The sequence below is a fragment of the Acanthopagrus latus genome, chromosome 21, assembly GCF_904848185.1.
Source record: "Acanthopagrus latus isolate v.2019 chromosome 21, fAcaLat1.1, whole genome shotgun sequence".
Taxonomy (NCBI): domain Eukaryota; kingdom Metazoa; phylum Chordata; class Actinopteri; order Spariformes; family Sparidae; genus Acanthopagrus; species Acanthopagrus latus.
In genome coordinates this window covers 9,572,633-9,589,000 of record NC_051059.1, presented here as the reverse complement: position 1 = coordinate 9,589,000, position 16,368 = coordinate 9,572,633, and the positions used below count along the sequence as shown (strand labels likewise).

The 16,368-nt window shown below is 43.7% G+C and overlaps 2 protein-coding genes across 3 annotated transcripts; one reads left to right on the top strand and one right to left on the bottom strand.

The window, feature by feature from the left end:
* Positions 1–5: 5 nt before the first annotated feature.
* Positions 6–3,723, bottom strand: rpl5a (ribosomal protein L5a). The gene is made up of 8 exons (XM_037082670.1): positions 3,578–3,723; positions 3,129–3,198; positions 2,880–2,995; positions 2,657–2,791; positions 2,251–2,453; positions 1,587–1,764; positions 430–518; positions 6–167 (listed from the first exon to the last, which is right to left on the bottom strand). Exons 1-8 carry the CDS (start codon positions 3,578–3,580, stop codon positions 65–67), a joined length of 897 nt encoding a protein of 298 aa, XP_036938565.1. The 5' UTR covers positions 3,581–3,723; the 3' UTR covers positions 6–64.
* Positions 3,724–12,003: 8,280 nt separating this feature from the next.
* gfi1aa (growth factor independent 1A transcription repressor a) lies at positions 12,004–15,974 on the top strand. Of its 2 annotated transcripts, XM_037083725.1 has the most exons (7): positions 12,004–12,134; positions 13,175–13,381; positions 13,550–13,753; positions 14,439–14,842; positions 15,055–15,192; positions 15,316–15,481; positions 15,593–15,974. In XM_037083725.1, the coding sequence occupies exons 2-7, from the start codon at positions 13,270–13,272 to the stop codon at positions 15,769–15,771; spliced, it is 1,203 nt and encodes a 400-aa protein (XP_036939620.1). In that variant the 5' UTR covers positions 12,004–12,134; positions 13,175–13,269; the 3' UTR covers positions 15,772–15,974. The 2 variants fall into 2 exon arrangements, with proteins under 2 accessions (XP_036939620.1, XP_036939622.1); XM_037083727.1 differs by lacking the exon at positions 12,004–12,134 and having other exon boundaries at positions 13,065–13,381.
* The last annotated feature ends 394 nt before the right edge of the window (positions 15,975–16,368 follow it).

Here is a 16,368-nt window from a genome sequence, read left to right as displayed (position 1 = left end):
AAAGCTTGAGTTTGAAATAAATTTATTTGTCTGTGATGTGTGGTGTGTCTTCGCAGCAGAGCGTCTAACCGTCCCCTTCTTCTTGTTCTTGCGCTCGTAAGAAACTGGCCTTTTTCTGGGCGACACGGTCCTTCCTCTGTGCCAGAGATAACTTGGCGCGATTCCACCTGTCCGGAAAAGAGGCAACAACAGCTCCATTAACATTCAGCACAATGTTTGTCCGCTCAGCGCTGGGATCTTCCCAGTGCAGCCATTCAATACTTTGAAAGGAAGCTGTGGACATGGATCATTTCTCAGAGCACTTTATCACATTTCGGGCCCCAGAAGCAGGAAAAGACCCATGCAAGTTTGTCCCATGTCTCACATCACCAGTGTCGGTGACATGAGAAAAACAAAAGGCAACTCAGATGCTTGAAATCAAAAACCCACCTCTTCTTCTTGACGTCTTTTTTCGGTTTCTTTTCGTGTACTGGGTTAGCTCTGATGCTGGCGTGTGCTTTCTTATACATTTCTTCTACCTGTAAAGAAACAAAACCGTACATGTTAGCGCGCCAACTCTAGGTATTTCACACTGTGCGGGTTGGTTCATCTTGCTTCTCTCAGCCCCGTCTTGAAAGGACAGTGAACATCAGCCAATGCAAATGAAGGACCAACTACATTTTGCTCAGCGTGCTTTGTATCATCATCAAGAAGCAGAGAACCAACCAATCTATATTAGAACATAGTCAGGCCTCATAAATGTGCACTAATCACACAGACGGGTTGATAAGAGTGTTAAAGATAAGTCTATGAAAGGCATTTTTTGTACAATTCCCTTAAATTTTCTATGTGATCTAAAAGTGTACCGGGAAGAAAAGTCTGCCTCAGAATGAACTCGTCAGTGCTCTCTGGTGGACGAATTATGTAATGGACACATCATTTCTAAATGACCTCAAACATAGCCTCGATTTATGTCCTGGAATTGGTTACTTATTGAGCCAACTATATGGGAGCTTTGGCCACAGCTCCTCTCACCATAGATCAGTTATCACAGTCCATAGTCTTGTTTCAACTATCTTCAGCTCACATTTGGTAGAAATAAACTTGTATTTTACAGAGTTAGACGTGAATATATTCTGGCTCTACACGCCGTTTTTCCCTCACTGTACATTGACCAATTCAGCTTGGTGAGGAGCCATTTCCTCAATCTTCCAAGTAACTGGAATCCATGTAATGGTATTATTAGCCTGCTAGCTACCATGCTAAAAGTAGCTTCTTAAATAACAAAATATGTTTTGTCACTGAAGTTTGATGGTGTCAATGTGCAAGTGTCCTCTGTCAAATACTCTGAACTGCACTCCGCCATCTCACTTTTCCAATGTGTCGGGCGTCACTCTCATAGGAGGTGTTAGTAAGTAGTCGCTGTGTTGTTCTGAAGTAAACAAAAAAAATCTAATGAATAAATACATATGACTAAATGCATGACTCCTTTGATTTTCCTCCTTTCACTGAACTCTCCAACATAAAAGACACTTTATCCAGTTTAAAAAGTAAAGACTCAAAGTGTGCCAAATCGTGTATTTTCACGGGTAAAGACTTTATCTTACTGTGTCTGGCGTGACTCCGTTCTTGATGAAGCGCGAGAACTGTTTCTTGTAGGCATCCTCGTCCTCCTCCATCAGGTAAGACATGTAGTCTGCCACGTTCATGCCCAGGATGTGTTTGCGATGCACCTCTGCGTTGAACTCCTTACTCTCTGTGTCGTAACCGGGGAAGCGTTTTAAACTGAAAACAAGGAAAAGGCCGAGGTCAGACCATACACCAAACTTAAACTCCAAGTGGACTGGTTATGTTTTTCTAATTTTATAAATGTTCCTACAAAATGATTGTCCTGTTCTGTCTACTACATTGCTCTGCTAAACAATCCTACAATGGCAGATGTTTGCTTTGGTTCATCTTGCTTCTCTCAGCCCCGTCTTGAAAGGACAGTGAACATCAGCTAATGCAAATGAAGGACCAACTACATTTTGCTCAGCGTGCTTTGTATCATCATCAAGAAGCAGAGAACCAAAGGATTGTGCAGAAGTTGTGAGTGTGACTTTGAAAGGGGAAAATGTCTCAGAAGACATCTAATTTCCATTTTCAGCAAAGTTATACCACTCTGAGATACGCAAGTTTGATCAGTGTAATGACTGTGTTACACGTCTAGTGATTCGGGGGCAACTTGTGAGTCAACAGCTTGTGCTGCTGTCATACTCGTATCATACTGACCTGTGAGGAATGGCCAGCCCGCCGTCCACAGCCCCCTTTAAGGCTCCAAACACCTTGTTCCCTGTGGTGGTTCTGGCCAGACCCGCATCCAGGTAACACGTGAAGGCGCTCGGCTGTCCGTCAATGCTCTCTACATTGAACTCATCTCCCGTCACCTCCACCTGGCCCTCGTACACTTGGTCCATGCCGAACTTATGCAGAAGCTACAGAGGAGAAGTAGGAGGAGATGGGAGGAAGCAACGAAAAGAGGATGTGAGAATTCCTAGTAAAGACGCCGATTTCAAGACACTGATTTCAAAATAGGGCGATATTATAAATTTGCCCTTTGATATTGCCATGTCAGCGCAATTCTCACTGTCCCATACAAGTACCAATTGTTCAGATGTGTGTGTGTGTGTGTTCTTACCCTGCGAGCCAGCAGCAGCCCGGTGCAGTAGGCTGCAGCGTAGTTAGTAAGGCCCACAGTGATGCCATATTTGGGCAGCTCGTGAGAGTAAGCAGCACACACGATATGGTCTCCCTCAATCCTTGCATAGGCAATCTGGGAAGGAGAGGGAAAGTTAGGAGAGCTGTGCCATTTTTCAACGTGTCCCAACACGAGTGTGCAGCTCGCTTTCCCAGACACCGACCTGGCAGCAGAGGTCCCTGTTGGAGAACCTGACGATCATGCGGTACTTGGGTGTGTTGTACTTGTTCTTGTCCTGCACGACCAGGCGCTTGCGGGCGAAGAAGTCAGTTTTCCCCTCTGTGGAGTTAACAGCAGACAGTCAATAGCAAATCACTGTTTGAACACATGCGAGAGCAGCTTGGCCTTGACGGCGCATGCTCAGTGTGGAGCCCGTGAGGCTGGTGTCTGGGTGATGAGGGACTGTTCTTACCTCTCCTCCTCCTGAACTTCACTTCATATCTCTTGAAGTAGGACTTGTTTTTCACCACTTTGACGAAACCCTGCGAGGAGAGGCAGAGACGAGACGTTCACACGCTAGCTTCAAACAAGGGAAGTCACGCACAAGTATCACAAATACGTGTCAGCTGTCTGGCTGTGCTTTCACGGTGTCTGACAGTGCCGTACAGTGGTGCTTTGGTAAGTTATGAAACGCTCGGTGTGAGTTTCCCTGCGCTGCGCTGCAGGTCAGCTGAGGTTTCATCAGCCATCGCGGCGCCACGCTGCAGCGCTCAGCGGCTCGCCGGCAGGGTCCGACCGAACAGCCGCAAACATCCACCCACATCTGACTCTCACACCATCGTCGACACTTTTGCACCATTAAACACACCCCCGCGCATTCAGTACACCCGCACTGGATGTATATCGATATGATTTACTCACCATTTTCAGAGGATTTTTGCTCCTCTTCCTCCTGGACTCAGCAGCTGTGCCTCGATAGCGGAAGGCTGACTTTGCAACTTGTCTTCAGCAGGACGTGTGATGGCGGCAGCGCCCCCTGCTGGCCCGGAGGACGACACCCACACATGGACCGACAGGGGGCAGCAACCACACGGACACAGCAGGGCTTCACTCAGCTTCTGCGACAGTGATTTCTTTCCTCTTTACCGAAGGATAGAACAATAGAAAACAGTTTAGTGCACATGGTTGTTTATCTGACTGAAATATTCTCAACAATGGAAAGAAAGATTTCGAAATTTTAGATATTTCCCCAAGCAGAGAACATGTGTGGTGCCCTTTTTCTAGAGCATTATCTAGGCCTGATATTTGGATGCGCGCATGAAATGCTGCTCAGTGTGTTTTACAACATCAATGGTCAAACAGTATTTAAATATATTTTTCAAAATAATGTAGATCAAATTAAACAATAAAGATAAATATGAATGAAATGGTACAAATAACATAAAATATTATTACTTTTACGACTTCCAAAGTCACCTTTTTAAGAAATGTAGTATATCTGTGTGTCTGTTTGACTGAGGGCGGGGCTGAACTGCGAACACACAGAGCAGAGAGGCACACAGCGGACAGGATGATGTGCACACTTCAGCTGCATCACCATACAATCTGCAGGGTTGTGCAGACGAGTGGGTGTTTCTATTTGTGCTTTAGAATGTAACAGGCATGAAACAATCAGAAAATGCCATGTTATTTCTGTGTTTCAATGCTTTGATCTCATTAACAGCACTCCCTCTACTCTTTCTCTCTCTGTCTCACTCTTGAGCCAGGATCAACTCTGCATGCTGTGTTTACAAACAACAAGCATCACATCCTGCATCATATGCCTTTAAATTATCAATAATCTCCAAAATTCAAGCTGGGATTGGCTCCAGCACACAAAAAAAATGTGACCCCATAAAAGGGATAAAGCGGTTACAGACAATGGATGGATGGATGGATGGATGGATGGATCGCCAAAATTCAAGAAACGATTTGATGATTCGCTAATTTCAAACAGGACTAACACAGTGATTATGAGGCTTTCAGAAAACTTTGCTGTGATATTGTGTACGTTTAGCTCTGTCCATGTGTCATCCATTCTCCAACAAATGATGATGATTTGGGCTGGAAAAGTCAAAATGATGAAATGTCGGAAGCTTGGGTGGATTTGAATTGTTCAGAGAGTGGTCACAGTATTTTACGCCTGAATCAGGATCTAACACAGATTTACTAGACTCACATTCTACATTGTTACATTCTATAACAACTGGGACAAATTCATCCTTGCTTTTGTTTGTCTGTGTATTTTTTTTTTTATATATATAGGTTTTTCTTTTATGTATGAACACAAAATGAATGCTGCAATGAAGCCTGACTGGGAGACAGAAGATAACACTGATCTGTAACTAAACTTCATGTTTTTGTGTTGCTGCAGGTCAGACAATATGTTCAACATTCACAATCTTATCAAAATCTACATTCAGGTGTATGAATGGAATAAGTGGAAATGCATGGAGCTGTACAACAATGACAACAAATCAGCTATAATTTCCATTTTTGGTCTCACACTCCTCTATTTTTAACACAACCATAGTACAACCTGGAAAACTGCCATAATATACCAGAATGACTAATAGACTCACAGCACTTTCCAAGTGAGTTGACATTCAGCAACACTTCTTAATAATGACATGAGTAATAAAGAAAACGCTGCTTCTCACAGTGTGGACCTATTTCCAAACACCAGACTGGTGTTGCTGCTGATCCTCCCATGAACCCCTTCTGTGAATCAGAGGGAAACTGAATGTCAGGGTGGGGTCTGTGTTAGTCTACAGGTCCCAGAGTTCATAGAGATGAACAGGAATGTATTCAGACACGGGACTAAACAGATAAGAATCCCGATATCAGGAACAGACGGTCAGAGAATTTCCAACACCTGACACCAAGAGCAACATGAAAACAGGCTGGAAGTCAGAGCAACTTGATTTTCTGCCTTTTTCATCTGATCTGCGAAAAAATCATATTTCCATCATTTTTGTCCAGTGACCCACAACTCTAGTCCGGTTTTTGTGATTTTTATTTTGTGCTCTTATTTTTCTGGTCTTTTGTTATGTTTTTAATAGCATTTTTAATGGTTTACTTTCACAGTTAAACTCCTTGTAACTTTGATCAGAAACGTGTTACATAAATCATTATCTTTATAATAGCACTATACCAAAAATGGGCTATTTCATACCGCAGTAAATAGCTGATGTTATCTCACTTTAAGCAGTGGTGGAAGACGTTTTAGATAGAGGGATAGTTAGGCATTTCTGAAAGCCTACTCACCCATTATCATGGAGAGTTAGATCAAAAGATTTATACAAATTTCATGTGTGCAAGCTAAATACAGAGCTAACGCCCTAGCCTCTAAGCAACCCACTAATGAACACATTTTCTTGTTGGCTGGATTTGCATAAAACTCAAGTGTCAAAAACAAGAAGTTGTGGTCTAACAGGGTGTAATGTGTGGGGCAATTTCTTCGCAGAACACAAAGCTGGCTGCTGGCAGCAGCTTCATGTTTACAGCATAAACATGAGAATGGTGCCAAGAAAGTAAATTAGCATATATTCTAAAATGGCAAACTGGTCATTTAAAGACATACACAAGCAGAGGTCACCCAGGTCACCATGTCACCATAACTTTAAAATGATAATTAGTGAGCTTTAGAGGTGTTGGTAGGCAAATTATGTAACCCTTAGAATGGTTCAGGCCATCTAGTTTCCCCTGTTTCAAGTCTTCATGCTAGACAAACATCCTGAAAGTTAACTGACTACTGGCTTCATGTTTACCGTACAAACATGACAGTGGTAGCCTATCAAGTAAGCAAATTAGCATATTTCAACAAATGTCCAATTGTTCTTTCAAAGTGATACACAAGCAGACCCCAGTAACCACAACTTGGTTTTATATCTCAGTTTTTGCTTGAATTAATTGTACAAGCTCTAATATGTTAATTTGTGAGCTTTAGATCCAAGATGGTGCCCGTTGTGGCGGACGCCTTTGCTAGCTCCACTCTTGAACCATGTGTTTTATGAATTGCCTTGCACACGGTACACATTTAGGATGTGTTTTATCTTATCTTTATACTATTGTACTTTTTTAAAAATCTATTTGTATATATTTCTAACTCTTGAATGGTGTTTTCAACGAAAACTGAAAGAATTGCTACACCCTTTAGAAAGCTCTGGACTAGCTGTGTCCCTCTGTTTCCAGTCTTTTTGCTAAGCTAAGCTAACTGGCTGCTGGATGCAGGTTCATATTTGGCATACAGACAAGAGAGCAGTATCAAGCCTAAGTGCACTTAGTTACATTCCACCACTGATTTTAACGCTAGTGTTTTCTTTAGAGGACGACGGGGATGTAATCAGAAATCCTGTTGATTCCTGACTGTTTTTTTTAGTAGAAATAACACTGTTACAAAATTATTAGAAGTCCATTTGACATTTGTTGCGTGGAAAGAAAAAAAAAATCAGCATTAGTCTATCTGTTAATTCTATCGTCAACCACTGAAAAGAAGGAACTAGGATCTTCTGCTTTTTCTGTTCAAGCGAGATAGATAATATCCCTCACTGTCACTCTCAGTGCAGATGTTCTAACTGTTAGATAAGAGAAGTCAAAGTCACTCCTTTGGACGGCTTTCTTGCAGCCACTCAAGCTCTGTTTCTGTAGAACTGATTTCACAATGCTGAGAAGCAACTGCCCAGTCACAGCAGCAGTGGTCAGCGGCTTAAAAGGGTTCACACCGGGGGCATGAGGGTGTGATGGCCATACGGAGGGCTAATGCAGGTAGTGCATTATATCAACACTACACGGTGATTTCCTGGGCCGATTTTGAGCTTTCCTATTCTAGATTTGATATAATTCACAAGTAAACCAAGAGGTTCTCATTTTGCGTACAGCCAACTCATGTTTTCATGCGAAAGGTCACAAAACTGTATTGAAAGCAGATGACTCTGAGGTTGCAGTGGGCTAGAAATGACTTGCAGAAAGTCACACATCAACAAATGTGTTCACAGGCACATTACAGATAAGAAGACTGCCCTGCGTTAACAAGCAACAAGCTACTGTCTTTTTCTCACTGTTGTGTGCACTTATTTTATTTGCATACTGAGACATTTTATAAGATCAAGAAACATAACAGCAGCAAGATTAAAAAAAACCAATACCCTATCAAATTATCAACTGATATGGATACACAGTACAATTAAAAATACCTTTGTCCCTCATGATGTACAGCAACACACTCTGAGTACTCAGCAAAACCAAATCAGTTCTGCAGAAACTTCAGTTCTGCTAACTTTAAAACCAGACAGAATATTTTAAGAACAGCAGAGATGGCGCTGTGATGAAGTCTGTGTGTGAAAGCCCAGCCTGCACTTTTCTTCACCCAGTGTGTGACCAGTTTTTTTACACCTCATGCAGAAACAGACAGACTGTTCTTTTTGGGTGCAAACGTATGTCCCAAAGTGGATTCGAAATTTTGGAGCATCAGCTGAAAAACACTTGTAGCAGAAAAAGGGGGTGGGGGGGTGCACAGACACACAAATAAACTGCAGTTATTTAGGCATGTTGAACTCTGACCTTTCAAACTGCCACCTCACCTCCCCCAGACATGCACAGAGAGACAATGACCAGGAAGCACCGAGCAGGTTTCTTCACATCCACGCACCAACGTCCCCGATGAGAATCTTAGCGCTCAGAAGGGAAATTTACAACCAGAAACGGGCTGGTTGCAAACAAGGGGAGCTGCTGATCACAGTGATGGATGAGGGGGATGATTTGTGGAGTGTTTATAGCATAAATCCAAGCATGTTTGGTGCTCCTTCTGTTTTTTTTCCACACTGTTTCAAGGGTTTTTTCTTGGAAACTGAAGTCATGTTGACCCTCTATAGGTTACGTGATCATGCAGCCACAGTCAGATCATCCTGTAAACCTTAAATCAAATCCATGTTCAGTTACAGAGACATAAAATCCTCTACTGCTGCAGGACGACAAGATTTTATAAAGTGAGAGCAAGCAAGATTAGAACAAGACGTTTGTGGACCCCATGTGTGAAAGAAGAACTGTCTTGCGGTCAGCAGCCTTCAGTAAATCATTCATTGTGTTCACACTCAGCCCCTATCTGGTGGCTGCAGTTCGGGGCAGCTGAGAGCTCGACGAGATTCGTAGGGCCACTCCTGCGTGCAGTTGAACCCGAGGAAAAGGACCGAAATCAGATTGTAGCTGGAGGGGAAGGGACGGAGATAGTTAAAAGGAGAGGGAGGGGGCTGTCAGGCTGTGGTTAGGGCTCTGGAGCCAAAGGAACCTGTGAGGAGATGAGATAGCATGATGTGGTTTTCATTGAGATGCCACCACAGAGTGGAGGTGTGGAGGTGAACGCTCTGACTGAGGCCCTGGGACTAAACAGAGACATGAACCAGTGAAAGTCAGTTTGGCCACAATAAGCTATTATGGCATGAATCCAAATCAATACAGTATACTGAGTAAAAAAACAAACAAAAAAAACATCAGAAAAGTTCTTAAGTGTGAATTTCTATAGCTATAATTCTGCAGAGATGTTGACTGAACAACTTTTTACACTTCTTTTTTATATGCAAGAAAACCGAATCTGCATTAGTTTATATGTCAACACTTTGACTTAGCAGACATTAGCTAGGAATTACTATGAAATGAACATTACGGGATGAGCCAGGGCTTTATAACTTTAAGTTGTTTTTGTCTTTGTGTTGTGAACCATGTTACGAATTGATAGGAGCCATTGCAACCATGTGGTACTTCACTTCTCCTGTCTGTTTAAGCTACATGTGATAATCTGTAGGTGTAGTTACTTGTGAAGGTCGGAGACTTGCCAGTTAAACATCAGTTTGCTGCGGACATCCATGTCCCCCCAGGAGGGCGCACTGGGACACATTTATCGGGAGCCATGAAATACCAACTCGGAAATCTCGACGTCCAATTTACGATGAATTGCAAGTTCAGCCCAGTTTAGCCGTCTGCTAACTGCAATAGGGATCAAATGATTTACAGGAGACATATTTCGCTCATTTTTAGGTTCATCATTTTATTTTGTGTTACTTCTAGAATGTGTTTGCATGCTTTAATGATCAGAAACACATTGGTTTTCTTTTATTGTCTCATACTAACATGGTGAGTGACATAGTGATGTCACAAACTCACAGAATGAAAGGCGGAGCTACTGATGAGGCGTTTCAGTAGCAGTGTTTTCCGTGGGAGAGTAGAGCTCCTGTTGGCTCAGGGCTTTTTAACTTTCTACACCTTTTATATGCACTAGAACAGACTTTTTCAAATGTTATCAGACCAAGTGGATCAAATTGTGATAGTGAAACAAGTCATTTTGCAAAATTTGATGCTCAAAAATGTATCAACCAGTTTTATAGTAGCTTCTCTCACAATAGAATCTTGTGGGAAAACGTGTTTCTGGGCCCCTGTGCATCACCTGACGATGTAATCGGACTGTTTGGCCACTATGTCAAATTGGCTTCGAGGCCTGCCACACTTCCTTTGGGCTAGTTCACTGATTTGACAGTTTTGTGTTAGTGCTGGCATTAATCATTATCCCTTTCTTGTCAATTGTAGTTACAGTCGACAGTGTTTAGCTCGATTTAAAGTTTTGCTTTGAAATGAATTTCGGTGCATCATAATCAGGCCGCTGTGCTGACCAGCTGCCGTGCTCGCTGCTCCTCTTGTCAGCATTCACACACATGTGGTATGAAAGCCTCAGGTATATTTAAAACTGCGAGGGGTCCCCACAGTCTCTCTCTATCCTCGCAAAGGGCCACGAAGCTGAGCTTGAGAAAATAACCTCATGGCTCACCAGCACAAGTCTTAATTTAACCTCGGCGACTGTGATCCGAACCTTTGACAAGTAGACGACTGCTGCTGTGAAAAGCAAAGCAAAAGTGCAAGAACAACGCCACCCCCCCCCCCCCCCCCCCACCTAACCCCACCACCTCACAAACTCTCTTCCACCACCTCCTCCTCCTCCTCCTCCTCCTCTGTGATCACTGCGAACACTTGGCTTCTATTTCAATCACATACTTTCTGTAAGACTTAAAGAGTGAGAATCAAGGCCTGCGGGGGGAAGAGGTGGTGGCGTGAGCGTGTGGGGGGGGGGGATACACAGAGACAAAAGGAGGCTGTAGCAACGCACTGATAGCGTCTTCTCGGCTCTGCGTCTGGTTTCCTGTTCTGAGTCAGTGTGTAACCATGAGTTTGAACGTTGTCACATCAACCCTGTCCCTCTCTGCCTCTCTCTCACTTTAGTTGTTCAAACTGACGAGAGTAATCAGAACGCTGTCGGCGTCAATCAGCAGCTCAAGTCCGACAGCGACTGAACTGAAAGCATTTACATTTGGTTGAATGTACTTCATGATCTGGTGCTCTATAGAGATGAATGCTGAATTTGGTTGAGTTTCACATCTGTACTGTTTGTTCCCAAACACACATTTTGATTTAAAGGAGCACTATGTAGTTTTGGGGAATTTCAATCAGAAGAGAAAGACCTTCATTGACTGAGTCTTGTTTATATGCCTGAACAAACTAAGTAAACAGACCCTTTGTTTTCATGACTGAATAAACAAACTAACCCAACATACTGTTTTACTTTGTTTATCTGTGGCGGACCCTGCCACCTCTCAAGCTTCAAACAGTGTTCTGGGGACCTTATTTTCATCTGAGAACAGCTTAAAAAAGTACATATTATAATACGTATTCCTGAGTTTGATGTATTAGCTCATTAATACTGTAAATACATATACACATATTTTAATGTCTTCTCCATTAAAGCGCCACTTTAAACTTCATGTCCTAAATTCTGTCAGTTTTACTGGAACTCTGATGCCTGATGTGTTATCTTCGCTCACACTATGCGAGAACTTGTTGCTGTCTTCTGATTTGGTGGGAGAAGTGAGAATTGGTGTTTATTTTCATCAAGTTAAACATTTAAATGATTGTACTTTATCAGTACAAGCGGAAATAAAAGTTAAGCCCATGATAGGAATCAGCAAAACAGCATCAACCCTGGGAGTGAAACGGGGCTTAAAGTCAAATGAGTAACAAAGACTTGCATTAATAATTCCAGAAATGTAGAGAGAATCTGTCTTTAAGTGAGAATACAAGGCTGCAAGAATGAAAAGAATTCACACGTGAAAGGCAGCGTCAGTCATCTCTGCTCCTGCACAGCGCCTCCAAATTAAAAATACGCTTTTATCAAAACATGAATCAGTGTTTTTGTTTGACTGTCACGCCTGACGAACATGAAAATGTTCTGCGTGCAGGCGGGAGGGAGGGGAGGAAGGAGGGAGTGTGTGCATGTGAGGCTCTGTGGCGTGTGTCTCTGTCTGCAGCCTGAGACTGACACTCTGACGCTCAGAGCGAACGTGGACCGAGTTCGCGGCGGCGTGCGTCCTCAGAGCTGCTGGGATACTGTGCCTGCTGTGTGAGTATGCCACATGTGTGGCAGCGTCGCGCCTCGGCTATCTGCGCTTTGCTTGAAGGTCTCTTAACGTGTCGCAGCTGCATCAAACAAACTCAGTTCCCAGGTCGGGCAAAGCAGAAAAAAAAAAAAAAAAAAGTAGATAGCGCTTTGCTTTGGTCCGACCTTGAACAAATCTTTTTACTATGATTTGAGCTTGACAGATTTCACTTTTATTGCTGATTTAATTTATCCAACATGTTTTTTTTCTCTCTCTTTAAATATCCCATCCTGCTCTCAAGTGGGTAGGCTAATTGGGCCCGTGTCCGGGCCGGGAGGGGGCTTTAATGATGTAAAACAATGAGGCTGAAGTCAGTGCGGGTAAGCTGAAGCAGTGTAACTGTAAAGGGATACTCCGGCTCCCCACCGGCAGGCTGTTGTGCGGAGCGGCCGCGCACGTCTCATTAACAGGATCACTTTACAACCAGTCAAACAAACGGGTCATTATTCATCACGGGCTGCTCCAGGCCGCCTCGACCCGATCCACAAACACACATCCAACACTCCGATATCAGTTTTTGGAGACATCTGTCTTGACGAGGCAGTCACTTTTGAGTTAGAGTTCAGTCTTTTGATATAAATCTGATCCGCTGTCAGAGAAGGGCGAGCGCACGAATCCAATCTCGGTTTTGAATTTGTTTGAATATCTCCAGAGGTTTTAAACTGTTTTTTTTTTCTAACAGTGGACACCAGCTGGGATCCATTGTATATATCCGCGCGTACACACGTCAGTTCAAGAGTTTCAGCTTTGTTGCTTTAAAAGATGTTATGTGCAAATGAAAATGAGATTAAAGTCAAACTCTACAGGCAAACGCGTCACAACTGCATCTATTAGACATACAGAAGCCCGGGCGGGGCGGGGCGGGGCGGGGGGGGGGGGTTAGGACAAGGTGGTCCCGCTTCTGGCCACCTGCCAAGCGACACCTGGTAAACGATACGGCTTCCCTGCGCATGCGTAATAGCCTGCCAAAAATCCCAACGCCGTCTCCTCTGTCAACCAATAGTGTTCCAATCTGTCCGGAGATAAAGTCAGAGTTACGTGCAGAGCAGAGAAGTGGAGTGGAGGATTTCAGAGCCGAGAGAGAGCAATAAAGACACCATGCCGAGGTCCTTCCTGGTGAAGAGTAAACGGGCCCACAGCTACCACCAGCCCCGCTACCTGGACGATGGATACGGCAGACTGGACACTATTCTGGCTCACGTGTGCGCAGGTAGATTCATTTGTGCGTAATTACGCACGAAATTTGTTCAAAGCGGGATGTAAACACGGACATTTATTCATATGGTATTTTCCCTCATTAAGGTAGAGTTACTCTGTCTACAAGCAGACATTTGTTGAACTCGACATTCACTCAATTTCATCCCTCTGTTGTCATCAGAGACAAAATCTCAGGCGGAGTTTGAGTCCACCTTGGAGCCGCAGGAGGATGGAAACGCCGGCGCTGACAGGCTGTCCCCCGGGTCCAGGCTGCTGTCCCCGGGGTCGCTGTCCTCCAGCTCCCCGCTGAGCTGCGGAGGCAGCGTGTGTGAGCGCTCCTCCGACTGTGATTTCTGGCGTCCCCCATCTCCCTCCTCCTCACCAGGTCTGTTCGGATATATTTTCATCAAGAGTTGTTTGCAGAAGTGACACAGGGCTATAAAAATACTGCGCAGTTTGAGTGTGTGTGTGTGTGTGTGTGTGTGTGTGTGTGTGTGTGTGTGTGTGTGTGTGTGTGTGTGTGTGTGTGTGTGTGTGTGTGTTAGGCCTGTGTGTGAGCTGTGAGGTTGCCATTATTATTAGACCAGCGAGCTGATTTAAACTTCAAATTTTGGTTTCCATCATGATGTTACGGTCTGGTTATAAAGCAGAACAAAGATGAAGCACATTATTATTATTATTATTATTATTATTATTATTATTATTATTATTATTATTATTATTATTATTGACTATTTGGAAGAACAAATAAGGGGATTCTGGAATAGGCCATGATGTGTATATGCATTATTTTGATATGCATTTAATAACTGATTTCTTTAAAAATATGACATCAGATATCACCAGTCATTGCTCTTCTTCCACACAAATATATATTTGATTTGTGCAAGGTGCAACATTTTGGAGCAATAAATTGAGTTTTTCAGTTATTTGTTGGACACTAAAATCACCATTACGCATGTCCATTAAGGCCCAAAGCAGTTTCCAACGAAAATAACATTTTAAGCCGCTTCATAAGCTGCAGATCGCCCTCACAACGACGCTCACTAAATCCAAAAATCAACTTCCAGATTCGGAGAAATGCTCCACTCCGGCAGCGGAGGACTCCCACCACTTCAACATCCCGCTCTTCCCTTACTCCTGGACGGCCTACTCCGGCTCGGATCTGAGGCGTCTGGCCCAGGGCCCGTACCATCACCAGCTCCAGGGCCACAGGGAGCCTCACTCACCCGTCAGCATCTACGGCGCAGAGGACGGCGGCGCAGAGCCTCTTTACGCGCAGCGGGGCCCGGCGTCCGGATGCTACCAGGACTTCTCTGCAGCGACCCGTCAGATCTGCAGGATGCGGGACGGAGACGAGCTGTACCTGGATGTGAAGCAGAACCCCCGCGGGGCGGAAATCAAGTCTGAAAGTGACTTCATGTGCTCCAACCTCGAGTCGAGTGGATCGTATAAGTGCATTAAATGTTGCAAGGTAAGTTTGCTGGGCAAAACAAATAACAGTTTTGATGTGTCGGAGATGTCACCGAAAGATTGTTTATGGGAGATCAGACTGCAGGAGGTTTCATTTTAATGTCATTTCAATCGGGATAATTGCGGATTATTGTTTTCAAATAAGAATATATTTCCCCCCAAAATTTGAGCCGCATTTTGAAGTAAACAATTCATCCGTTTATTTCCCCAAAGGTGTTCTCCACACCTCACGGGCTGGAGGTCCATGTGCGGCGATCGCACAGCGGGACGCGGCCGTTTGAGTGCGGGATCTGCGGGAAAACCTTCGGACACGCAGTGAGCCTGGATCAGCACAGAGCGGTGCACTCGCAGGTAGGCCTCTAAACTGGAAACGAGTCTCGGCGATCGAGTCGGAGATTTTTAGGCCCGCTGTATTTCTGCACTTCAGTCGACTGTTTCGAGGCCTCCCGCGCTGACACTTGACATATCTTACAGGAGAGGAGCTTCAGCTGCAAAATCTGCGGCAAAAGCTTCAAGCGCTCCTCCACGCTGTCCACGCACCTGCTCATCCACTCGGACACGCGGCCCTACCCGTGCCAGTACTGCGGGAAGAGGTTCCACCAGAAGTCAGACATGAAGAAACACACGTTCATCCACACAGGTGAGACACAAAGTGCAAAAAAATTAAAAAAAAATAATACAATAAAAACGTGCGTAAAATGCGTAAAAATGGCTTATTCATTCACATTCTGTGATCTCGTTCCTGCCGCAGGTGAGAAGCCGCACAAGTGCCAGGTGTGCGGGAAGGCCTTCAGCCAGAGCTCCAACCTCATCACGCACAGCAGGAAACACACGGGCTTCAAACCGTTCGGCTGTGACCTCTGCGGGAAAGGCTTCCAGAGGAAAGTGGACCTGCGGAGGCACAAGGAGACGCAGCACGGACACAAATGAGCTGATCTCGATGCCTCAGCGTGAAATCCTGCACTTTTTTTTTGTTCCCCTTAATTTATGTACTGTACACATGGATGCTGGTGTTTTATTTGTATTCTCTTATTTGTTGCATTGGCCTTTAATCGTCTCGTTGAATGTAGTTCGTTATTTAGCCTCAGACTTTCTGGTTGATTTTATGATAATAAAAGTTTATTTATGAAGTGTGTTTTTACATGATTATTAAAATCTTAAAAAGCACACAGGATGTGATTTTTGGTTTTCAAAGCTGCTTGTTAATGTTAACTGACACAATTCTGCCATCATCTCAGTAGAAATCCTGCTTTTTTAAAATTCAGTGATTTTATTATTTAGTCAGGGATTAAACATTAACTTTAGCAGCTCAGTTGTCAGTTTTGTTTTTTTTCAGTTGTGAACTTACAGCCCTTTGATTTCACTCTCTATAGGTTGTAGATTTAAATCATAAGAAACATCTTCATTATTTTTGAGTACTGAGCATTTAATCAATATTTAAAAACAGAATAATCTTTTCTTTTTAAAAAAAAAAAAAAATCCTCCACTGTTTGTTGGTACGTTGTGAAAAACGAGAAGCTGTGTTGA